Source organism: Panulirus ornatus, chromosome 58 (assembly GCF_036320965.1).
Source record: "Panulirus ornatus isolate Po-2019 chromosome 58, ASM3632096v1, whole genome shotgun sequence".
In the NCBI taxonomy this organism is placed as follows: Eukaryota; Metazoa; Arthropoda; class Malacostraca; order Decapoda; family Palinuridae; genus Panulirus; species Panulirus ornatus.
This window is the reverse complement of record NC_092281.1, coordinates 7,106,135-7,132,646: the sequence shown is the minus strand read 5'-3', so window position 1 is coordinate 7,132,646 and position 26,512 is coordinate 7,106,135. Positions and strand designations below refer to the sequence as shown.

Genomic DNA, 26,512 nt, shown 5'->3' with positions numbered 1-26,512 from the left:
CCTGAAGTAAGGGAGCTCAGAAGAACTGCAGCAAAAGAAGCTGGCAAAGGAATGAACATTTTTTCCATAAAATCAATGACGACAGAGTATACATCAATCAAGAGTGAAAGATATATCTTATGATTTGTTCTGTCTTTGTAATTCAAAAGAGAAGCTTTTGGCAACATATAAATATCTTACAATTTTGTGCTCTAAGAAACTTATCTGTCCAATACATACTATGTACATACCATACTTAATGTTTGTAAGAAAATCTGAAGTGATACTTAAAAATATTATTTCATACTTAAAATCAGCAGAGCCAGATTGTATAAAAACACATAGTAAAAAGAAAACCTTGTAGAATGTAAACTAGTGTTATATATACACTGTACTACTTGCTACCATAGCTGTCTTTAAAAAACAGAATGGTAGGTTTACTGTATTCCTTTCAGAAGGCTCATGTTTTCCACAGACTTACCACTGGGATATGTAACAGTGATTGTAATTTTGCATAATGAAAGCTGTTAAAAGCTGTTAATGTATCACTCTACAGGTACTAAGAGTAAAATTCATGAGCATTAAGGAATTATGCTCTTACTGAAACCCATAATTATGACTGAGTGTCCCTTCACCTACATACAGTTATGCATGTTGGCAATAAAATTAGGCAACCTAAATATTATATTCAAAATGTTATATAATGCACACTTACGTGTCTGTGAGGCCATAAGCTAGATCTAGCATGTCCAGTTCTTCATCGGTGCATGGATCTTCTATTGCGTCAAAGTCCTCCTTCTTAAAGATCAAATGACATGTAGAACAAGCCAATGTTCCCTCACATGCACCTGTAGAATCATTTTAAAATAAAATTTTTCAAGGTCTGAAATTAAGGATAAAACAAATCCTCTTCATAACCCAAAGGTAAGCTTAATCAATATTCATCTAGTCTGTTTCTGGACAGGTTATCACAAATTTGAGCTTTCTTTCACTGTGTTCCATCTTCACTATCATGGTAAGACATTAAAAATTCAAAAAGTAACTGGCCCTAGGAATGAGCACCCATACCTAAAAAAGGCTACTCTGGCATAAGTCTTCTTTTTCCTTCAAATTGGAAAGACTTCGATCCAATGGAGAATTTTTTCCTTTGTGCCTGCCTGAAAGTCCAAGTTCTTATGTTGGACATTTACAGATGCCTTCTGGCAGTCCATGAACCCACAATCAACCAACAATAAGCCCCACTCCTACAAACTAAATACTAAAATCATAACTGCTCACTGCTATGTAAGATAGCTGATTATTCTTAACAAATAACGAGACTGACTTTAGCTAGAAAAGGACATTAAAATCACTTCTAAGGTCATCAGTGAGAGCATGTAACCATCTAAATAACTTGACTAAATCACACATTTTTGGATGACCAAAGGTCTCTGATGGACTATACTGTATTAACAAACAACTGATATCAGTCTGATTCACTTCCAAAGTTTGCAAATCATTCAAAATTTTAAGCTTTACTGTCTTGTAACATTGCTCACTAATATTTTCAGCCAAAAGCAACATGAGTTACAAAAGTACCATTAAACCTGAAGAAATTCATTCAGACATTCTAGTCCCTAAGAAAAAGTACAATGGACCGTTATAATTCTCGCACTGAAGGTTTAGAAGCATGAAAGAGCTAATTAGTTTATACAACTTTAAACTTAGCATAAGCTGTGAGGGAAGATTTGTGAAGCCTGTAAAATTTGTGATGCTCATAGACTGTATGAAGATTAAGAAGTTTAGATATGAATCCGAAGCTGAAGACAAAGTTGTCTGTGTAGTCAGGATGATCCAGGCAGTATATGTGTGAATTGTCCTACTTCATTATTCAAAAACATGAGAGCACAGGCCGATTGCATGATCAAAGGTAACAAAAGCTTAGTTTTCCATGGCTGATATGTTGTCTGGTGAACAATCAAGTCCAAATATGAAGCCAGCAAGTTTATTTCCTACAGCTAAGCATGTTTTAACCTGAAAGGGGAGCTAATGTCTTGTTAACCAGGGAAATGAGTATCTAAGCTAATAGATTCATGTCACTTAAGTTTATGGGGAGCATACAGGAAAGTATGATTCCTTCATTTTAAAGACTTCTCATTCTGAGGTATATGCTGACTAATGCTTATGCAGATCAGAGGTATGTTTGTCTTTGGTTCCTTTCTAAGTCCACAACCAAGAGAACTGATAAAATAATATCACAAGCCTTCCAATCTACTGAGAGTTTCTCTATGATAACATCTACTGTCTCTCTTCATCTCTGACACCTACTTTTCGAGGAACTCCCATTAAGGAGGTGGCCGCTGCAAAAGTCTCTTAAAGTATCCCTGTCCTTATAAGCCTCCCTCACATACACTATTCCACTTATTTTTCCACCAATTCTCTCCCTTTGACACTCTTCCACTCCAATTCCCTACATCACTGGTGGTCTTCCTCTCACACTTACCCCTTTAACTATACTATCATACACCCTCCTTGTAAACTCCCAGTCTTGCATTCTTTCCACATTCTTAAACCACCTCAAAGTTTTATGTTTCACGTACTCTACCACTCCACAATTAATCAATTTTGCATTCCCTGCCATACCACATCTCTCATACACCTCCTACTTTCTTCCTTCATTTCATTTAATCATATCACATGCTTCTCTCAAATAGCTCATTTCCAAAGCCTGGATTCTTGACCTCCATGTTCATGTTTTGACTGCATAGGTCATGATTGAGTGGACTATGCTATCCCTTAATCCTTTCTTCACTTGCATACCTACACCTCTACCCTTCATTATTCTAGCAAAGGACCATGTGACTCTTCTACCCTGTACTGCTCTCTCGCTTTTCTCTCCTTTCATATCACCAAACTTATACTAGACAGCTCCAAAATATCTAAATTGTTAACTGGAAACTCTTGCCCCAGTTTGGACTATGGACTCTGAGAGTTAGGATATTTGATATTCTACCTGTACCATAAAAAACTTATTGTCATCTACTCCGTTAGTCTCTCCTTTGATAAACTGATAACTGAACATGTAATATACCATATGAAGTCTATAATTATGGAACAGAATTTTAAAACTGCTCAGTTACTCAAACTCACCATAGCCATCAAGGTCCAGGTCATTATTGATAGCGATGTCTAGCAGGTTGTCTCCTTCTTTACCCTTCACTGTGAATTTTGTTCCATCCACTTTCTCATAAGTTACTTCAAACCTGTCAATTCATGATTAGTTTTACTAGTGATAAAATGAAATGCTCTGCAAAACTCATATTTCTTTACCCCTGCTTGCAGTTTTATAAAACCATGAACTGGGCATAACTGATCTTACACGTTTTAGCAGGCTTGAAGAGTGGCTTACTTTTATCTTTCTCCATGTAAAAAGTCACAAAAATCTAGGCAAATACAAAACTACTTACGTATCCTCACTTCTTTGTGTTTATGTTTGTGACTAAGTGACATTTTCAAAGAAACGACTTTCCAGAACTCATTCTGGGAGTTTGTAGCTCCATGACTTTATTGCCCCACATGCATCTAATTGTTTCCAGGTGCTTTCATGCAGTTAGAATTATTAATGCTTGTTATATAGATTTGTCTCTACCTTCTGTATAATCTTGATTGTGCTTTCATATTTTCATTAAACATTAGCTCTTCAAACTTATATCAGAGAACTGTAAATCATAAGGCATACATGTGTCTTTTTCAGTAACTCTTCCCTTTATGTACTGTTTAAAAAGGTACCCCAAACACACAGGGAAAAATAAGATAAGCTTCTTATACCATATTATCTATGGTATCTCTGTGTCCCTAACTGATAAGAGCTGGTGTGAGCTGTACAGCCAGCACCAGATCTTTTCACAGCTGCTGATATTAGCCAGTATGTCTATGAATACTGTTTTGTTTACTGTTCATATAAAGGTACTATTCTGAACCGAACTTTATGAGTAACACTATGGTAATCACAGCTATCATTATCATTTATTTGTGAAGATGTATGGTCAGTGCGAAAGAGACACATATTGAATGCACTGAAACTATCAAATATCAATATGTAATACTCGGTTGCATTAATTATATGACGTACCATGTCAGTAAGACATCAGCATGTAATAATCACCTGAGTTACTTTCATTGAAACATTTTACTTTCCAGTATTCCTCACTTCCTCTAAAAGTAGGTTTAAGCAAATAATCTTTTCTACTCTCTTAAAAAAATGACAAATGTAATCTATGAGTATACTCTCAAAACTAGCAATACTACTGTTAAGTCTTGTATAAAAGGGGTCAAAAGAGGATAGTACATGTAATGAATGACAAAGGCCCAAGCCAAGTTATATTACGGCATATCTACAACAACAACACTTCTCATACATATTTGTCTAGGTCATAAATATTTCCTTAATTTCAAAAAATATATCTTGACTGTAACTGGCATAGACATTGCTGAAATGGACTAGGTTTCAAAGCCCACTATTGTGTACCACACATGCTGTGTAAAAGAAGTAACATTATCAAGTGAAGCACAATACATAGCGAATACATAACAATTATTTTGCCATACAGGATCATGATAAAAACTGTCTTTCTTGTAAGTCTGAGAGTTCATTTGCTTGAAACATTACAGTTGATTTCAGCCTAATATAGAATGCTTACAAGATATTGTGACATGTTAGCATCATAATGTATATCTATAGAATGAGGAATGACCTATTTTACCATTTACCTTTTACGATGTTTTGTAAGGTTATGCAGTGCTGAGTTAGATCAAGTAGGGAAAGGGTTCATTTGGTTAGGTACATCAAAAAGTTTATAATAGGTAACAAAAAGGGTGCAGTGGTCAGAGGGCACCACAGAAATAACTTATGAAAATAACTTATGAAAATGCAATGCTGGAAATGATTTAAAAGGGCACTTAAGAGTTCTGATGGACTTGATCAATCACAGGATAACAAGTGACAGGGTGCAGATATATATATATATATATATATATATATATATATATATATATATATATATATATATATATAGTGACCACATGATACAATTAGAGGACATCGTCTCCAAACTACACTCTGGAATCATTTCAAACATTTGTTTAATAGTGAAATGTAATGTAATAAGCTGCATAAATGACAAGGAGGGACAGGCTGAAAAGTATTTTAAACCGTATGCTATTATACTTAAGCCCGAAACTGATTACATGTTTTGTTAGTGAAGAGATCTCATAAAATCCTTGATGCTTGGAGGTTTTACACTTACTGAAGCTTACATAACCACGACTAATCTTTTGATGTGTTGGTGAATTTGGAACAGTAGTGTCAATAACTGTATATATACTTTGATGCCTATGTATGTCAGCGATTCATGGACACAATAACTTAAAATTTACCATTCCTTTTTCGAGCGTGTGGCAGTGGCAACAGAGGTGGAGAAGGACAGTTTTGGCACTACCAAGCTTGCACCTCTTATTACAGAGTTCGGCACACTGGCATTGCTTATTCGGCAAACCAGAGTGACATTTCTGGACACTAGGCGTGGAAAAAATATTGAAAATGCAGCCATTTCTCTGAAGAAGATTTGCACAAGTCACTGTGACTAGGAAGCAATCAGGATGGTTTAACGCTGATGCAACCTTGTAGACCTTTGCGCTCTACCCTCCGTACTAAACTACATCTGTTATCCCTATCTATTGGCAGTTTTTATCACACGCCGGCTCTGTGCTATTGATATATATATAGGATAAATCGCCTCATATTCTTCTTATTACGGTCATCGATCTATCTACATGAATAGATAACTTGCAAGTGTTCACCTGTATGGATATTAACCTTGCTTATAGAAGTAGACATTGCGTATTTACCACTTGTAGTTTTGCTTAGTTTTAGGAATTGCTCTTGAATATAATTATATGAATGATTCTTGTATTTCATGAGTTATTACATGAATAATTGGATGAGTCCGTATCCCGCTACTATAGGAGATAAACACAGGCGATCGAAGATGTCAACAAATGCCGAAAAAGTGAGTTAACTCATGTTAATTTCCCTGGATAGATTATCAGTTTAGCAGATTCGTTTACTCATGACTCATGAAAACACAAGGATTATTTTTGCTGTTGTAGGTAGATGTTATACCGGCATGCGGCATTTTGTGGCCGGCCATTGTGCTTTTCTAAGTTATCATGGTGTTATGAGTGTTGGGAGTTCTTTAACCACGCGGTCCGGTGTGACTGTGGGGAAGTGGCAGTCTGATACTCTAGCAGTGTATGTGTATGCGATGCAGACAACTTCGTTGCTGGAATTTTATTGAAACTAGAGATTAAATTAGGGAGCAGTTTATTTTTTTCTGCTAAAGATTTCTTTTTTGGGGGGGGGGGGCTCATCACATTGCTCTTCAATTTTTTTTTTCAAGAATGGAGACTTTTTTCTCAGAAAATTTAATTCTAACATTCATGGATTGGCTTTAAAAACATTCCCTTTCTATTTAAACCATCCATATCGAAATTAACCCCTGATTAATGGGCATCATTCCTTGGATCACCACTCTCCCAAGTTTTAGACACCACTGTTTAATTTTCCTTTATGTTGATAGGTGTATATTCTTTTAAAGGTATTCAAAAGCTACACTTTCAGCGGATACACAAGGTACATGGATACAAATATTGGGTGAGAATTATATATGTCAGAGGATAGTACAAGAAAGGTTTAAGGAGTGTATTTCTAATAGGGTCCATATAAGAGAACAAGATTGATGAATGTAACTAGATGACATACCCTTTGCTCAGTTTTACCATTATTTCCAGTTATTTGAGATCCCCTGTGTAAGATGTGAAAAGGGTAAGATGTGGGAGATGATTAAAGTAACACAATTTCAATAAGAAAAGTGAGGACAGGTTAGGATAGGAAATGATTTATAAGATACTATGTAGCCTCATGATTTTCATGCCAAGTTAGCTTGAGTGATTGAAGCTACACTTGTGTGTGTTAATCTGGTGCATGGAAAGCATCACCTTATCATGTGAATTAGATGTCTTTGTTGGTGTTTTCTAATATCTAGGAAACATTCTTACAGTGTCTGAAAAGTTTTGTTGTACTTGTTAGTCTGCACTGTTTGTTGGATATTTGACTGGTAAATATTTTGATCAGCCTTTATCCAACAAATGTGGGGTAGTTTGAAGTTTGTAAAGAGAATGTATATGGAAAGGGATTCTGGAGCTAGTAAGGCATATTGCCATACAACTATTTTTTTTTCTTATTAATGAAGCACTGTGCTTTATGGCACAGTTTGGGCTCTTAAGCATGACTGCCAACACTTACATATCAGATGAAAGTGATATATTTATAAAACTATTCCAATGTGTGCCATGGTGATGCTGCTCATCACATTCTTAAGAGAATTAAGGTTTATGGGTAACTGAAGCATGACATCTAGTTGCATGTGGTTCTTTAAAGAAATTGATAATCAAGTAGCTTACAAAATGTGAAAATGAAAGTTAGTTTATTTTACTTGGGAGAATAGTCTCTACAGCTATGATATTTAATTGATTTGCAGCAACACATGATGTTATTGCATAAGCACTGATGGAGGTGATGTGATTTAAAATTAACTGAATACCTATGTCTTGATTCACAGGTCACAGAACTCCGAGAGAGAGGAAATGAGTGTGTTCGTGCTGGTAATTATGCTGAAGCAATAATACACTACTCACATGCCATAAAGATTGATAGTTCCTCACCACAATTGTATAGTAATCGTTCGTATGCTTTCCTTAAGCTTCAGCAGTACTACCATGCTCTTGAAGATGCCAATGAAGCTATACAACTTGATCCTTCTTGGGCAAAGGTAAGATAGACATGGGAAATCATAGATTTGCTTAATTTTTGAAGAATTTCATCTATCTGCTTGTCTGTATCTCTGACTCCCACTCCCTCTAGGGACTCCCGTCAAGGGAGTAACCACAGCTAAAATGCCTACTGTTTACTCTTTACAGTTCATTGGTTCATCCACATCTTGAATATTGTGTTCATTTTTGGTCACCCTCCCTGGAAAAAAATATAGAATGGAGATAGTATAACATTGAGCTACCAAGATGATTCCTGGACTCAGAAACGAATCCTGTGAGATCAAATTGAACAACCTGAATCTATTAAGCTTTGAAAAGAAAAGGCTTAGAAGTGATCTGATATAAGAATTCAAAATGGTCAAATGCCTCAATAATCTTGATATATCATCACTTAAGACTTGATTTGCTTGATTTTACTTGTAGTAATGGATACAGATTCATGGACAAATAATTTACCTCAAATGAGGTGAAGTAGTTGTTCTTCAACAGGATTGTTGACATATAGAGTGATTTGCTAATTAGAATGGTTGAAAGCAGTGCTGTATATACATTTAAGAATAGACCTGATAAATGCTTTTCTTCAAGTCCATGAGTTTTATTATATGTGCTTCCATATTCACAATAACAATTTGCAGGTTAATCTCTCTGAATTATCTGTATGCCTTCTAACTTTTACCACATTAATCCATGAGTTTCTGATATCTTCTGCCATCATAAGCTGCCTTGAAAGGACTATTATGCACTGGCCATCATGATTTGGTAACCCAGCCCAAGGTTTCTTAGCAGATGTTGTACACCTTAACAATATATATGAAAAATGTATCCAAGATATTGCAGGTGTAAGGATTAATTCATGAGTGGTCTGCATTATATTTTAATAGCTAATTATTTCTGTTCATTTAGTAGTGGTGCTGTTGTTGGTATTACTTTTATGGAAAATATTCCATGTGAGGTTAGTGCTATTATATATTGGAGAGGGGTTAAGAATACTAGGACCTTAAGTTTGCCTAGTTTTGACACAGAAAGGAAAGTTTCCTCCAAACCCTTTCTTTCAGTCATAGCATGTTATATTTCATAGTATTTTATAGATAATTTGACTACATTTGCAGACATTGTAGAGATAATTTCTTGCAAAAATTCTTGAAAGATGAGTGGTAGGATTTTGCTCATTGTTGTGATCAACTTAGCTCTTGCCTTTTACATTTGTTATTGTAAGTGACACCTGATTTCATTGGTAGATTTTATGAATTTTCTTTATTATTACTGCTCAGACATTGTTACATTAAACTATTAAACTATTTATATTCTCATTCTTGATTTTGCAGGGATATTTTCGTCGTGGAGAGGTTGAATTTGCGACTAGTCACTTTGCAGAGGCATTGGAGTCATATCGTCGTGCCTCCCAGCTTCAAAATGATCCTACCTTACTGGAGTGTGTTTTGAAAGCAAATAGGGAGATGACTCACCAGCAAAAGGTATGAAGATTGCTGCATGACAGGTTTTTATGAACAAAATTTGCTACTGCCATTTGATGTGTCTTTTGAAATAAGTAAAATTTTCATGTAATTCTGTGCAAAAGTATGGGACACTTTATGAAAAGTAGATTATCTCATTATTATATTGTAATTGGCATAGGAGCTGAGAGCCAGATTCATCACCATACTTGAAATATATTTCCTTGGCATTGTCAGGTATAGTTTTCAGGGAATAATTTGTGTATATCTTAAAAGTTAATGCCAGTGAAATATCCTTTTGCAGGTAGACAAACAGACACCATGGGTTGGTGCAGGTATTGGACTTATCTTAGGAGTGCTGGTGGTCGTTGGTGATGCAGTCATTGCAAAGGAGTCACTCCTCATAGTAAGTGCCATATTAAGATGTAAGACTTCAAGGTTTTAATGCTTAATGAAGTATTGTCAGTTGAACTCACTTATGTAAAAATCCCTTGTAGGAGGGAAGAGTAAGATGCCTTATGGTACAATATGTGGGTTTAGGATTAAATTATCATTATTAGCCATTTGTATGTCTTAGCAGCTTAGACTGTTGTCATTTGGCTCTTCTTATGACCAAGAGTGTGCTCACAGACATGTCTTCATCATGACCAATCCTTGAATGAAGGAAAGTGGACAAATGAAAGGGGGGGAAGAGAGGGAGGGAGAAAATAGGAAGAGGTTAAAAAAAGGAAAGTTAGGTGTATGATGTGTCTAAGCAAAAAAGATAATATTAACTAATCTTGTTGCATGATTTTGATTTGACAGAAAATAAGATCAGCAGTCTTGATACATATACACTCAAAGAAAAATATGTGAAGCAGTGAAAGGTTCCACAAGTATGAAGTCTGCAATAATAACAAAGCAACAACAAGGACCCATATATACACATGTACATATTCATACTTGCTTAACTTCATCCATTCTTGGTGCCACCTCACCCCACAGGAAATAGCATCACCACACCCTACATCAGCAAGTTAGTGCCAGGAAACATTCAGTCAGTATAATTGGTAGCTAAAAATCATAGTGAAACAAGCATGTCTGTCCACTGTTATTAATGGTACAGCAATTTATTATGGTTTTTGCATGGCAAGATTTACTTTATTATTGTTTGTCTCTCATTCTGGAGGGATAAAGATGTTTTCATACAGCTTGAAAAAAAGAGTCATACAGAAATGAAGAAAATTAGTATTGAGTGGTTAAAAGGCTAAGTGACAAAACATATTCTTTTTCTTTTCAAGAGGAACTTCTTTTATTTTGCTCAGACCTTCAAAATCATTATGTTTTTATACACTGCACTGTTGTTGTTTTTTTTTTCAGCATCCTGTTCTTCAGTCCATGGTGACCATCATGTTTTCTCTCTTGGGCTTGGGCCTTGGTTTCTGTTACAGAATGTACATACAAAATCAGCGCAAGGCATTATTAGAACCTCCAATTGACCTCTTAGGTAAGTACACCTAAATTCCTGTTGGGATGGAGAGTTCTTAACAGTAAATTGATCGTGATAATGACACTGGTTTTGACTGAAATCATTAACACTGCCACTAGTTACTGAAAATACTCATAAGCAATGATGATAATGAAATTAATCATAATAGTGATATGAATAGTGATAATGATATCAGCAATGGATATAATGATAATCCCTTCTCTTTGGGATAGAGGAGAAAAATATTACTCTAGTATATCCTGCGAATCTCATGAGGTGACTACCAGGGATGGGAGTTACAACTCTCACTTTCCAAGGAAAAAGAACAAAAGGAGCCATGTGAGGATTTATTCCCACAAGCAAAAGCTAGGATTTCTGAATGCATGCATTCATAACCAGAATGAAAAGATGGGAGAGACCATTGCTATGTTTGAAGAGAGAAACCTGGATAATCTGGCTTTGAAAGAAAATATGTTAAGGGGAATGATTTATTGAAAGGAGTGAGGGTAGAAAGAGTTAGGAATGTTCAGATAGTAAAGAAGACAAGTGAGAAAACAAGAGCAAAAGAGTTGGTGTCAACTCTGGTGAAAAAGGAGCTATGGGGTTGCATTAAAGAATTAAAGAGAGTTTGAGATTGTTGTAAATTAGAATGAAAATGAACTGTAAGAGATGGGAGATTGTTAGTGCTTTTGCACTTGGCAGAGCAAAGTCATCATAAAAGTAGTGCAATTTAGGAGGAGCAGAGTGAGTGCTTTAGCAAAGATGAGTGATTAAGCAGGGAGGAGGGGTCCTGGTGTAATTGGAGAGTTAGCTGGATTTTAATGTGCTAAAAGGGGCAGCAAGTGGAATGAATTATCATTTCTTGTTATAGATGTGTGAAAATTTGTAGAGGAGTTAATAAAAAGGGGATATGACATTGCATACATTTGGAAGAAGTGATGAAAGCAAATAGAATTAAAAATGTAACCAGTAAAACCAAGAGAGATTGAGTGAAGAATGGCAGTGGGTGAGAATGAATAAAACTGTAAAAGGAAGGGACGTGGAGGGATTGGGGTAGTATTGTTTAAATGTGGAGGTGAAGTGTATAGCATGTGGATGAAATGTGGACATTTGAGTTAGTTATCAGTGGTGGAATGAGGAATTTAAATCAGTAGTGTAAGGGAAAAGGAAGGTGTTTGGATGATATTTGCAAGAAAGGAGAGTGAACAATTGGGAGAATTAGAAGAGAAAGGAGCAGACAAGTTTAGGATTATTGATGAACAGAGAAAATAAGGAAAGCATATGGGAGGATGCGAATAGTGTGAAGAAAACGAATGGGGGTGAAAGTGAGGAGAGCAGATGTGAAGAGATGGAGTGATTATGATATACTGAAACTACAGCCTACCATCTGCAGCCAGACCTTACACCATATACATATAGTTTACCTTGACTGCTTTATATGTCATGGCCCAGCCCATTAAGAGCACATCACCCCCACATACCACATATCACGTCAGTCTGATTCAGTCTGTCTCATGCACACCGTTTACCCTGATTGATGGTCAGCTCTGATACCCAGAATTCTTCATGTCATCTTTTCAGTTTCCCCCTTCCCCTTGTAATCTCCACTTCTGACACAAATATCCCCTTCGTCATTTTTCTGTGCTCGTCCTCTTTGTGTTTTCCATTCATTTCAGTACACCTGGTCAGCTATATCGGTTTAAGTGCACTTACTACCACATGTTGTCTTTAGGTATTTTCATCTATTTGAGAACATTTTGTCCTCAGCATTTCATTTTCAGCATGTCCACCTTCTTCCTTTCTTGTGCATTTAAGTACCAGGACCCATGTCCATACATATCTGTAAAGACTACAGTACCATCACAAGTACCCATCTTTACCCAGCTTTCCTCCCATATCATCAGTTTGTAACACCTTCCATAGGTATCCATGACAGCTCTGTTATACGCTTTTTCTGGGTTCATGAATAACAACAGATCCCTTTGTCTCCAATTATTCCATACCCAATATATTTATAGCAAATTATCTCCCACCTTACCCATATACCTGATCACTGTGACCTCTCTCTTAATATTCTGGATTTGTTTTTCACTTCTAGTCCATCTCGCTGCAAATACACAATCTCGGCCCTAGTTGGTTCATCCGATCACACTCTCATAAATGTATCTATTCTAACGGCACCTCCCCTTCATCAGCGCCTTCAACAAAGCTGACTGGAATGATTTAAGTAACTTCTTCTGACTTCCCTTTGGTGAATTACTGTCTCTTATGTGATGATGCTTCTGTCTCTGCCAAACACATAGCAGAGGATATTTTTGTGGGAATGAAAATATTTATACCCTCTGCCTCCAAGACTACTTCATCCAATCCATGATTCAACCATTCCTGTTCTGAGGCCATTTAGACAAGGGATCAAGCATATTAGGCTTGGAAAAACTCTCCTTCCTCTGGCTCCCATTCAGCTTTTATCACTATCCATAATCATTGCAAGCACATTATCCGTGAGGCAAAGCATTACTTTATTCAAAGGAAGTGCGATAACTTATCATCATCCACTGATAGGTCTCTCTGGCCTCTAGCAAAGGGCATCTCCAGTGAATTCTGTCGCTCTACTTTTCCTTCACTTTTCTGTTCTGATGGTACTATAGCTGTCTTTTCTGTTGACAAAGCAAGTCTCTTTGGTTTTTGTTTCTCCTCTAACTCTACCATGGATGACTCTAACATTCCTTCACTCCCTAATGCTCCTCTTACTAATCCTATGCCTCTTCCTGTATTCTCTTCAGACTGTCCAAAAAGTCCTCTTTCTCTGGACACAAGGAAGGCTTATGGTCCTGATAGCATCCATCCCTGTGTACTGAAAGAATGTGCCTTAGAACTTGTACCTGTGCTTGTTCATTTTTCTGCTTTTGCTTAAAAACCAAAACTTTTCCTTCTCCTTGGAAACATGCTTTGATACATTCCTTCCCTAAGGGGGTGACTATTCTGACCTCTCTAATTGTTGTTCCGTTGCTTTGACAGCCTTTGAATCCCTCCTCAACTCCCATATCCTTAAACACATCAAATATCGCAGTCTTCTCTCTGATCACTGGGATCGCTTCCCTAAGGCAAGATCCACTGGTGATACTCCTTTGTTCATACTATTCGCCTTTTCCTGTGTTAGTGAGGTGGCGTTAAGAACAGAGGACTGAGCCTTTGAGGGAATATCCTCACTTGGCCCCCTTCTCTGTCCCTTCTTTTGGAAAATTAAAAACGAGGGGGAGGATTTCCAGCTCCCCGCTCCCTTCCCTTTTAGTCACTTTCTACGACACACAGGGAATACGTGGGAAGTTTTCTTTCTCCCCTATCCCCAGGGATGAGGTGATATTCTTACCTATCATATTAATGTCTGGTCATCATCCCTGAGAGATTTTGGGGAGTCATATGTTGTTGTCTTTGACACATCTAAGGCTTTTAACAGGGTGTAGGGTCTCATCTTAAGCTCCCCACTTTTGGCTTCCCTCCTTCATTTTGCTCCTTCATATCTAGCTTCCTTTCTGGCTAATCTAGCTAAGTGGTCATTAATGGATCACCCTCCCCACTTTTCTCCATCAACAGTGGTGCCCTTCAACGTTTTCTCCTGTCCATTACACTTTTTTTTCCTTCTTTTTCAACAATTTCCTCTTCTCCCCAAATAGTGCAATGTGCTCATATGCTGATGACTCAACACAGCATTCATTTGCAACCTTCAATTCTGCTCCCTTTTTTCTCATTCGATTGCATCTTGTCTTGACACAGCTTCCTCAGCAAACTCAGATTTTGACAGGATATCTCAGTGGGATACACAAAATCTTGTTATTGTTAAGATTGATGCCTCCAAGACCCAATTTCTGCCCATCTTTCTATTGAAAACACACAACTCTTGTCTTTCCCCTAATGGTTCTGTAATTCCACCTCTTGACTCAGTGAACACACTTTGTATTACTGTAGCATCCACTTTTTTTTTGGAAACCCCACATTACGGGAATAGCTAAGTCTGCCTCTAAGAAACTGGATGTCCTGCTTAGATGTTGAAACTTCTCTTCTGAACAGTTGTTTCATTTTGGGGTGGTTTTAGCTCTGTATCCTTACTTGACAGAGTTGATTTGAAAGTGGTCTGATTTTCAAAGTGGTTCACTTTCCTGCTTCTCTCGGTTTTACTTTAGTGTTTGCTCCCGAGAGGTGGCTGCTTGTGTGCCCCCACCACTAGCTAGACCACGCAATACGCACATCCTCCAAAATTCGTAAATACTTTCCCTTGTCTTTGCTTTTTCTGTTTCATAGCTCTCTCTATATTTCATTTAAGGCGTTGATGTGGATTTTGTCCGTGACTGGAGCCTTCAGCATAAAAAAAAAAGATATCTGGCCCATAAATCCTCTACCATTGCTGAAGCCATATTGTTCTTCCCCATTTAGATGCTCTATGCATGCCAACATCATCTCAGTCACCGGTCTCCCTTATGCTTTACTAGGTAAACTCTGAAGACGTACAGTCCTGTAATTCAAAGATTTACATTTTTCCTTGCATTTGTATAAGTGCATTATACATGCATTATGCCAGTCCCCAGGCACCTCACCTTAAGCCATATGTATTGAAAAGCCAGACCAACAAATGAACAACACAGGTACCCTTGTTCTTAAGAAATTCATCTGTAATTCCATCCACTCCTGTTACTTTCATGTGCTTCATCTTATACAAGGCTTTCACAGTCTCCTCTCTTTTCACAGAACTATCTTCCAGAACTCACTTGTTCCATGTACTATTTTGTCCCAGACACACCATATCCACCATTTAGTTATCTAACACATAACAATATCAGTGAATTAATATCTATGAGAAATACAAATCTGAAAATGCAGGTCACCACTAAGAACACAAGTGAATTATTACTTCACCCTGGTTTATGAGTACCAGAATTACAGTACAGGACACAATTTGGCTAATATTTACCTTCTGCTCAAGGCTATGCATTGTTACATGTGATTTAGGTATGAAGAAGATTGAGTGGAGAAGAAAGATTATAACATTTGTTTGTGGTAAGAGAAACAGATGAATAGCATCCATTGAATAAGATATTTGCAGAGATTAGAAAGGAGTATATGAGATCATTGGAAAGTAATATGTAAGGTAGCAATTTACTATAGATTTCCTAGAAAATAAAGTGGAAAGGAACATGGGAAAGCAAGGCAAATGGATGAGTTTGGTACAACTGTTTAGTTAAGACCAAAGGAATATAACCATGAGAATCCATTTATAGGCATTACCACAGTTGTATTTGAAAGTGTAAGGAGAAAGTGTGAAAATAGAGAAAATGCTTTCAAGTGATGAATATGTAATGCAGAAAACTAGAAGAGAAGAAATGTATTTAGAGAAGATAAGTCCCCTGGAAAATTGTGATGAATTGAAAGGAAAATATGTAAAATTTGGGTTACAAATAGAGTAAAACAAGATTAGGACAGTGAATATAAGAAAAGTGCCCGTTGAACTAATTTCTTTTAATAATGATCTGTAATTAATTCTCATATAGGTGTGGATGAAGGGGACTCCAGAGCTGAAGTGAATGGAGCTAGAGAAAAAGCTAATGCTGGAGGGACAGAGGGGGAGGAGCGCCGCCACCATCCTCGTTATAACAAGGCCCAGGCCCGACACCGCTACAGAAAGGGCAAGTCATAGAGAAACGCCAAACCATTGATAGGTTTTGTTTCTATGTATTTGTATGAGAATATTTATGTGCTGTACTAAGTTCATACACATTTATGATATGCAAAAACCTTTGCATTTGCACTTTTTCATTCTCCTGGACATGACTAGGAAATGATTTTTAATAAGCAATTGAATTACCTTCATAGAATTTTTATAGTCATGTAAAAGTGAGCCAGTAGTTATGAACTAGAGTAACAGCCTTGAAATTTAAATATAAGCCTTTCTTGATAGATGTTGAAGTAAACTGATTGATGACTATATAGGACCTCCAGATTCCTTTGATTTGAGTATGTGAGGGTTTAAAAATTATATAGGAAAGTTTTGAATTGATTCTGTAGACTACTTTAAGACAAATCATTTTTGGTTAACAATGGCACCACAATTTATGAAATTTTATGAGCCTATACTGCCGTCATTAATTTTTTTTTAAATGATTTCCTTATTCTTTTTTTCTTGTAGATTATAAGTTTCAGGCTTTTCAGATCAGTGGAACAAACTGCATTTTTTAACTCATTACCTTTGGAGTTTATTCACCAGTATTCATTATTAGCTATTTTGTGGCCATAATCTTATATGAAATACAAGAGTTATCAAAAGCTAACTTTGTAAAGTAGTGAAAGTTTGTTTACACGTTTATGATATTTATGATTATCTTTATACACACATTTCTTAAAACTTGCTGAATGAATTTAAGTGAATGGCAAGAAAGTTTACTCATAGCTTGAGGTTTTTCTGGAGAAGCCATTCATTAGTGCCTTTAAGTACGATACCTAAACCGAGTTGTTCTTACTACTCCGAGTGCTGACTCACAGTTATATGATAGAATGTGCACTTGATTCAATATTTTTCTGAACCTAATGTTGTTGAGGTTATGTTTAGGTATAATGTCTTACCCAGACATCAGTTTGCATGGTGAATTATAGGGTTAGAATAAAGAATAGTGTGATAGCCCCAGAACTTCCACAAACAATTTTACTCTGATAATCAGCCATATGCAGGTCTGGTAAATCAGGTTTTCTCTGTTGCTTAATCCCATGACTAGATAACAACACCCCACCTTTAGGTCTCTGCCAAGCAAAAGTGAAAATTTTCCAGTATAACCTTAGAACCACATTGAAATAAACTACATATTCATGTAAACAGTGATAGGAGATTGATATCTTCTTTCCTCCAACATGTATACAATGAAGTCTATGAATATTGATCAGGCCAACTTACTTGTATCATAGGCTAAGCTGATTTATGAAATTTGAAGCCCATTCAAGTAGTTTTTGTTGCTCGACACATTTGTGTTACTCGGTTTTCAGATCAAGTCACTGGCAGTGAATGGTCTGTGTTTTGGCTGGGATATCTCTTTCTTTCCTTCCTTCCTTTTATTGATTTGTTTTTTGGTATTTAAGCTTTTCTTTTGGATATAAGGGGGTTTTGGTTATTCATAATTTCCCTGTTGTCTGTAATTGTCCTTGCTGCTTAAGAGATTCTATTTTCAAAAAATACACCGTAGGAAATTGTGGCATTAGAGGTTTCATGTTGTGCTTCACCCTCATTCAGAGCTTACATTTTCACATTTGGACTCCTTTCTTACTTTAGTAAAGTCTGTTGGTTTCTTGATTTTTACTTTAAATGTTAACAAGAAAGCTTACACAGTGGCTGCTTTTCTGAAATATCAAAATTTAAGTCCAAGTTTATAGAATATTTTGGATGTTAATTGTTTAAAGATTCTTGATACATTATTCTCTGCAGAGTATAATATTTTGGCCCTACTATACTTTTTACTCAGAGAAAGTTCAGGACATTAGTGAAGTAAAAGGCAACCTTGACTCTGTCTTTTAATTAAGTTTGTAACTTTCATGTATCACCATATCTGCAGACTTATTTCTGATGAGTGTCTTTGAGTCTAATTCCCATAGATGAGTCTTCCCAGTATGATTGTTTTAACATTTTTTTTTTAGATATGAGGAGTCAGCATTTAAGCCTCTTTGCCTATTTTTTGTTAGGTGTGGCACAGAAAGTGTTGTTTTTGTTGACTTAGGTTTTGACATTGATGGATGAATAGATTTTTTTTTTTTTCTACTCAGCACCTAATTGCCTCTCCTGCCTCAGTAGAGTAGTATCAGGAAAAAAATGAACAGTGGCCTGATTTATACACATTCTTTCTGTGTCATGCCCCACAGGCCACTCCATGATGTACCTTGGTCAGTTGATATGTCCTTGTTCACCCTGATGACATCATCACTCCCCACACTCATATACCACATTGCTCCAGTTCATTCAGTCTAATGCACACCTTTAGTTCTGAAGGTTTAGGCCCCAACACCCCAAAGCCTCATTCAGTCCATCCTACCATCTCCTTCTTGTTCTTCCCTTCCACCTTACACCGTCCACCTGTGGTGCATAGATTCTTTTTGCCTGCCTTTCTTTGCTCATCGTCCTCATTTGTCTGAACCATGTCAGTATACCCTTTTCAACCCCTCTTAAACAGACTGTACTTATTGTCACAGCTCCCTTTTATGCTGTCATTCATTTCACACTTCACTCTGCATTTCATTTTTAACAAATCCATCCACTTCCTTTCTTTTGTACTCAAGGCCAGAGACTCACATAAGTTTAACACTGCCATGAAATACTCATGCATGCTCTCTTTACACAGACCTCTCTTAATTGCACCCAGGACTTATGGCCCCGTATTCCACCTTATGACTCACTTCAGACCCCATAATTCCATCTGCTGTCATGTTTTGTCCTAGGTTCCTGAAGCTCTTTGCTTCCTCCAGGTTCTCTTTGCTCATACCATCCTGTCCTACTTCCTTGTTGTACCTTGTTAACTTACTTATTTCATATTTCACATATACTCTCAACTTTCTCCTTTCAGACACTCTCCCAAACTCTACTCTTAGCTTTTGGAGTTTCTCACTTAAGTGTGCCATTAGAATTTGCCATATGCAAACAGCAAATGATTCACCTCTCATTCCTCCCCCACCACCAACATGCTAAAGACCTTCCTTACTCCAAGACCCTCATATTTACCTCCCTTAGTACCCTTTCCATAAACAAATTATCAACTGTGGTAACATTACATATCTTTGACATTGATTCACCTTCACCAGGAACCACTCATCCTCCACCATTCCTACTTGCACACATGCCTTAATATCTTGGATAAAACTCCTAATTCCTCCCTGTGGTCACTGACTTTGTGTTCACCCCTTATATTTATACCACATTCTACAGGGCCTCTCTGTCAACTCTGTCATACAAGTTCTCCAGATCCATTTATGCCACACATGATTTACTTGCTTTTGCTAAGGATTTCTCACAGATTTTTTTATAGCAAATTCTGGGTCCAAACACCCTCGACCTCTCCTGAAGCCACATTGACCCCCCCACCCACACACACACACACACACACACACACACACACACACACACAATCAGATATTCTGTGCACGCAGTAACCTTCTTAAACACCACTTTTTCCATATACCTTAACAGGAATACCAAACAGAATTACTATCCACCTATCCATCTATCTTTCTGTTTATTTCTCTGATGCTCTGGGAACTCCAGTGAAGGGATGACCTTGGCAAAAAAAAATTCCAGTCATAAACATGAGTCAGCATTGAGTCCAGGCCATATTTGGAAAGTTGAAAGAATTATGAAAGGGGAAAAGAAGAGACAAGGGAAAGTATTTACAAATTTTGGAGGAAGTGAAAAAACCTGCCTTTTAGAATGTGCCAGCTCATAGTTATTGGGAAGGATGTGATGAGGTAAGAGTTCCAAAGCTTCAAGGTGTAGGAAAAGAAATGGTTATCAAAATGGCCCACCTGTGAGTTGTGAATGGCCACACAGTAATCATGTGACACAGCAGCTTGCCAAGTATTGCATGGTCTACCTAGCATTTGGGTACACAAGCAACCAGCTCTCGGGAGCAAAAACCAATGTAGTACCTATAGAAGAGGGAAAGTGAACCCACATTGTGGCGTAGGGCAAATGGGTCAAGTGTAGAAGGTAGCCTGGGAGGGTTTATATGTTGGATCACTTTTGACTCACCTTTTGCCGAGTAAGGATGTAGAGCTAGAACCACCCCAGATATAAGAGCAGTACCCTATACAAGGAACAAGGACATAGTCATTGTATATATGTTGACGTAGAGAAGCAATTGAGTTTTTTCATGTTTATTTCAAGTATAGAAGTATTTTATTGTGTCATATTTTTGTTTAAAAATGTTGTTTTAGTACTTGCAATTTTTGGTATTTTACATAAGAAAATAGATTTGACAGAAAACCTTGGTGTAAGGACTCCTTTTCATGCTGAATATGAATCTGAGGTTGAAATTAAGTTTGGGAGTCATTAGATCCTGTAATTATGTGATCATATTTTACAGATTGTGTCATTATTCGCTTCATATTTATTGGGCATCGGTTGGCTATGCGAAGCATTATTAGATATTTTCTGTGGTTATTTCAAGTATGGAAGTGTTTCTATATGGTATCTTATGATTTTGAAAGAAAATTTATTTGGGCTAAAAATCCCCTGCAGTTCTTGGCATTTTTCATAGGTTAATAGATTTGTTAGGAAACCGTAGTATAAGGACTATTTTTTATGCTGAATACAATTCTGGGGTTGAAAATATGTTTGGGGGGTCATTAAATCCTGTAATTATGTGATTAAACTTTACAAGGATTGTGTCAATACACTTTGTACTTACTGGGCATGTGTCGGCTTGGCAAATCATTATGAAATATTTTCTTTGATTATTTCAAGTAAAGAAATATTTCATCATGTTATGTTACAGTTTTTAAAGAAAAAATTTTTGGGTTAAAAAGTTCCCTGCAATTTTTGGTATTTTTCAGAGGGTAATGGTTTTGCTTGAATACCTCAGTATAAGGACTATTTTTCATCCTGATTACTAATCTAGGGTTGAAATATTCTTAGGTGTCAGTATGGCCTGTAATTAAATAATTACCCTTTAAAAATATTTTGTTATTTGCCTCGTATTCATTGGGTATATGTCAAGTTAGGGAAGCATTATGAGATCTTTTCCTTGATTATTTTAAATTTAGAAAGGAATTTGTTATATTACAGTCTAAGGAGAAAGAGTTTTTTGTGTGTTAAGATCTTTTGGGTGTAAAAAAGAAATCTGAACTATTACCTGTACTTTTTGGTATTTTTTGAAGGATAGTAGATTTGCTTAAAAACCTCGGTATAAGGACTATTTTTCATGCAGAATGCGAATCTGGGGTCGAAATTGTTTAGGGGTTATTAAATCCTGCAATTATGTGATTACATTTTGCAGAGATTGTCATTATTTGTTTTGTATTTATTGGGCATGTGTCAGTTAGGCTAAGCAGTTTGAAATGTTTTACATGATTATTTCATGTATAGAAGCATTTCATTGTCTTATGTTATGATATTTAAAGAAAAGATTTTCAGGCTAAAAAATTCCCTGAACTATTACGTGCAACTTTTGGTATTTTTTGTAGGGTAACAGATTTGCTTGAAACACCTCATTTTAAGGACTATTTTTCAAGTTGATTAAGAACCTAGGGTTGAAATTATATTTGGGTGTTATCAAGACCTGTAATTATGTGATAACTTTTTACTTAGATTGTGTCATAATTTGCTTCATATTTATTGCAAATCTGTTGGCAAGATGAAGCATTATGAGATATTTTACGAGATTATTTCAAGTATGGAAGCATTTCATTATGTCATAATTTTAAAAGCAAAAATTGTTAGAAGCAGTGAAAAGTTTTTATCGAGGATGTAAGGCATGTGTACGTGTAGGAAGAGAGGAAAGTGATTGGTTCTCAGTGAATGTAGGTTTGCGGCAGGGGTGTGTGATGTCTCCATGGTTGTTTAATTTGTTTATGGATGGGGTTGTTAGGGAGGTAAATGCAAGAGTTTTGGAAAGAGGGGCAAGTATGAAGTCTGTTGGGGATGAGAGAGCTTGGGAAGTGAGTCAGTTGTTGTTCGCTGATGATACAGCGCTGGTGGCTGATTCATGTGAGAAACTGCAGAAGCTGGTGACTGAGTTTGGTAAAGTGTGTGGAAGAAGAAAGTTAAGAGTAAATGTGAATAAGAGCAAGGTTATTAGGTACAGTAGGGTTGAGGGTCAAGTCAATTGGGAGGTGAGTTTGAATGGAGAAAAACTGGAGGAAGTGAAGTGTTTTAGATATCTGGGAGTGGATCTGGCAGCGGATGGAACCATGGAAGCGGAAGTGGATCATAGGGTGGGGGAGGGGGCGAAAATTCTGGGGGCCTTGAAGAATGTGTGGAAGTCGAGAACATTATCTCGGAAAGCAAAAATGGGTATGTTTGAAGGAATAGTGGTTCCAACAATGTTGTATGGTTGCGAGGCGTGGGCTATGGATAGAGTTGTGCGCAGGAGGATGGATGTGCTGGAAATGAGATGTTTGAGGACAATGTGTGGTGTGAGGTGGTTTGATCGAGTGAGTAACGTAAGGGTAAGAGAGATGTGTGGAAATAAAAAGAGCGTGGTTGAGAGAGCAGAAGAGGGTGTTTTGAGGTGGTTTGGGCACATGGAGAGAATGAGTGAGGAAAGATTGACCAAGAGGATATATGTGTCGGAGGTGGAGGGAGCGAGGAGAAGAGGGAGACCAAATTGGAGGTGGAAAGATGGAGTGAAAAAGATTTTGTGTGATCGGGGCCTGAACATGCAGGAGGGTGAAAGGAGGGCAAGGAATAGAGTGAATTGGAGCGATGTGGTATACCGGGGTTGACGTGCTGTCAGTGGATTGAATCAAGGCATGTGAAGCGTCTGGGGTAAACCATGGAAAGCTGTGTAGGTATGTATGTTTGCTTGTGTGGACGTATGTATACACATGGGTATGGGGGGGGTTGGGCCATTTCTTTCGTCTGTTTCCTTGCGCTACCTCGCAAACGCGGGAGACAGCGACAAAGTATTAAAAAAAAAAAAAAAAAAATTATATTGAAAAAAATTCCCTGAACTATTACCTTTCAGTTTTTTTTTTTTTTTTTTTTTGAGGGTAGTAGATTTACTTGAAAATCTAATTATAAGGACTATTTTTCATGCTGAATACGAATCTAGGGTTGAAATATTGTTTAGGGGTCATTATGATCTGTAATTAAGTAATCACCTTTTCACAAGATTTTATGACTTTTACCTCCTATTTATTGGGTATGTGTCGACTTACTGAAGCATTTTGAGATAGTTTCTATGATTACTTCAAGTATAGAAGTGTTTTATTATGCTATTTTACAGTTTTGAAAGAAGTTTTTTTAGTTCTCAGAAAATTTCTGAAATATGAGCAATATTTGGTATTTTTTGTAGGGTAATAGATTTCCCTGGAAACTTTAGTATGAGGACTATTTTTCATACTGAATGTGAATACTGAATTGTGTAGGTCTCAGTATACTCAGTAATTATGTGATTACTTTTTACAAAGATTGTGCCATTTTTTGGCACCCGTCACATATCGCGGCTGACTAACCAATGTAAATTATCTTTTCTTTTAGTATGTTTGAAAGATAAGATTGAATTGTGTTTTTTCTCATAAGCTAAAAATATTTGCTTTCAGTTCATCATATGTCATCGTAATTTCTTATAAGGTCAGCAATATCTTATTTGCTCAGTACGTGAGCTATAGGCTGGCATTCTGTTATCCATGAGACATTGTATCCTTAAGAAAAGCTTGCAGCATATGGCAAAGGTTATTAAATTTGATTTTTCAAAATATGAATGATAATATATTAGAGTAACAGTCTCACAACTTTGCCATTTCATTTGCTGCTCACAACCTTACCACATCATTTGCTGCCAGCTTGGCACAGGGCTTGGCCTTAATATGGCTGAGTACAGGTGTAAGACCTTTGTTTTTCTTAAATTTTTTTAGTTGAATTTTCCCATGTTCTGTTGGGAGTTCATTTTTCCCATAGTACTCTTGCTGATCAGTGAAGTGTTAGTGTATAGTAACCCACATCATGTGTACTGGACCTCCTGATAGGAAATGAAGTGTCCAGGGAGAGGGGATGTAAAGACTAAGTTACTGGCATGATATTTAGTACCCACAGCTTGCCATCATATTCAGAAGATTGGTTTGGATCTGAATCATCTGAACCAAGGTAAACTGAAGGTACAAATTGTCATTTATCCTCCACTTTGGTGTGGTAGTTTAGAACAAATATGTTCTGATTTTTGCTACTTGTAGGCAGGGCAATGTGAATTTGATATGCGTCAGTCATGTGGTAAGATCAGGCAATATAGTAGGATTCTGTTGACATGGTCTTTGAACTGTAAACTACTGGTAATCAGCTGCATGCAGTGGCTGTAGTGCATATTTAAGATTATATCTGGGAAAGACATTAGAGATATAGCAATTACCTCATTGCATATAGGCTCAGGAAAAGTAAGTTTTCGATCAGAACTGATGTTCCTTAGGGACATGACTGGTCTGTGGCTCTCCAGAGACACAATAGCAAAAGGAAATTGGACATACCATTTACTGTACTTGTCTGAAATGTAAAGCTTCTTTTGTTGAAGTATATGTCTAAAATGAAGGTATCTGCCTTTTATTATTTGATTAAAACTGAGACTTTTTTATGGTGACCCTTTCACTTTAAAAAATCAAGGTTCTTGTTTTCTAATTACAGTACCCATTTCTAGTAGTTTTATTGATATACATTGTTGATATTGTTGTGATACTTCAGTTGTTCAGTAGTAGTAATTACCTTTCTATGGTAGCTGTATAGGATTTGTATGCATCCTGAAAACTTTTTTTAGGCTGGGAATGCTTTGAAAACAATTTCTTTAAGTATTTCTTTCATGGAAAAGACTAAAGTCATGGAAAGGAGTGTGTTTCTTGCCATATAAGCACTTTTTTCCCAAAAAAGATGTCTGCAGAGATCACCCTGCATCTTACATGCTAATGCTTTGGCATTATTTTTCCGAGACATTCCTTTCTAAATACAGGGTGTCTAATATGGCAGAAAATACAGTGATTATACATATTGTTGATCACATGACTGTACTTTTAGTTGCTAAGGCTACTTTTCATTTTACCAAATGTAAAAGTGTAAATCTAGTACTCATTAATTAGTGCTTTGGCAGCTAGTCCATCTTTGGGGATCATATGTAAGAATTTTCTAATGTAAACTTTTTTTTTAATTAATGAATAGTTCATTTTAATTTTTTATATTCTGCTTTGAAAATTATAGGGCAGATATGCAGAATAAAAAATTTTAAAATTCAAGCTGATATTAATAGTTTAAGAAAGTCCTGGAAATTAACAATGCATTTCATTTTTCCCAAATAAGTCCAAAATTATCATCTGAAAATCTTGAATGAATGCCTTTATATATGCTTTTGACTAAATGATAACTAACATTCTTGGAAACATCTTCAAGCGTTGCATGATTTGGAAAAATAAAGGTAAAAAAGATTTTGAGTGATTGGGGCCTAAACATACAGGAGGGTGAAAGGTGTGCAAGGAATAGAGTGAATTGGGATGATGTGGTATACCGGGGTCGACATGCTGTCAATGGATTGAACCAAGGCGTGTGAAGCATCTTGGGTAAACCATGGAAAGGTCTGTGTGGCCTGAATGTGGAAAGGGAGCTGTGGTTTCGGTGCAGTACACATGACAACTAAAGACAGTGTGAATGAATGTGGCCTTTTCTTGTCTGTTCCTGGCACTGCCTTGCTGGGAGGGGGATGCTATTTTGTGTGTGGCGGGGTGGTAACGGGAATGGATGAAGGCATTTAGTACTGATATGTTCGTGTATATATGTCTGTGTATGTATATGTATGTATATGTTGAAATGTGTATGTGTGTGTGGGCGTATATATATGTACATGTGTATGTGGGTGGGTTGGGCCATTCTTTATCTGTTTCCTTACACTACCTCACTAACGTGGGAGATGGCGGTTAAGTATAATCAAATAAATGAATATAAAATATAATTTTTTTTTGTATTCATAACACCTCTACTCTTGTTTTGAGTTAAGACTTGTTAACATATTTTTTTCATAAAATGTTAATA

The 26,512-nt window shown here is 36.7% G+C and overlaps 2 protein-coding genes across 3 annotated transcripts in view; one reads left to right on the top strand and one right to left on the bottom strand.

The window, feature by feature from the left end:
* The window catches only part of LOC139766913 (adrenodoxin-like), a 33,696-nt gene extending 28,017 nt beyond the window's left edge, over positions 1-5,679 (bottom strand). The window contains exons 1-3 of one of the 2 annotated variants that reach the window (XM_071695946.1): positions 5,395-5,679; positions 3,109-3,221; positions 695-827 (exon numbers count right to left, since the gene is read on the bottom strand). In XM_071695946.1, coding sequence (XP_071552047.1) covers positions 695-827; positions 3,109-3,221; positions 5,395-5,567 — 419 coding nt within the window. In that variant the 5' untranslated portion in view covers positions 5,568-5,679. The remainder of the gene's footprint in view (positions 1-694; positions 828-3,108; positions 3,222-5,394) is intronic. The other variant, XM_071695947.1, reaches the window with a different exon arrangement.
* Positions 5,680-5,895: 216 nt separating this feature from the next.
* LOC139766914 (uncharacterized) lies at positions 5,896-25,756 on the top strand. Its single transcript, XM_071695948.1, has 6 exons — positions 5,896-6,026; positions 7,638-7,847; positions 9,174-9,323; positions 9,607-9,708; positions 10,662-10,788; positions 16,314-25,756. Exons 1-6 carry the CDS (start codon positions 5,934-5,936, stop codon positions 16,457-16,459), a joined length of 828 nt encoding a protein of 275 aa, XP_071552049.1. The 5' UTR covers positions 5,896-5,933; the 3' UTR covers positions 16,460-25,756.
* Positions 25,757-26,512: the final 756 nt, after the last annotated feature.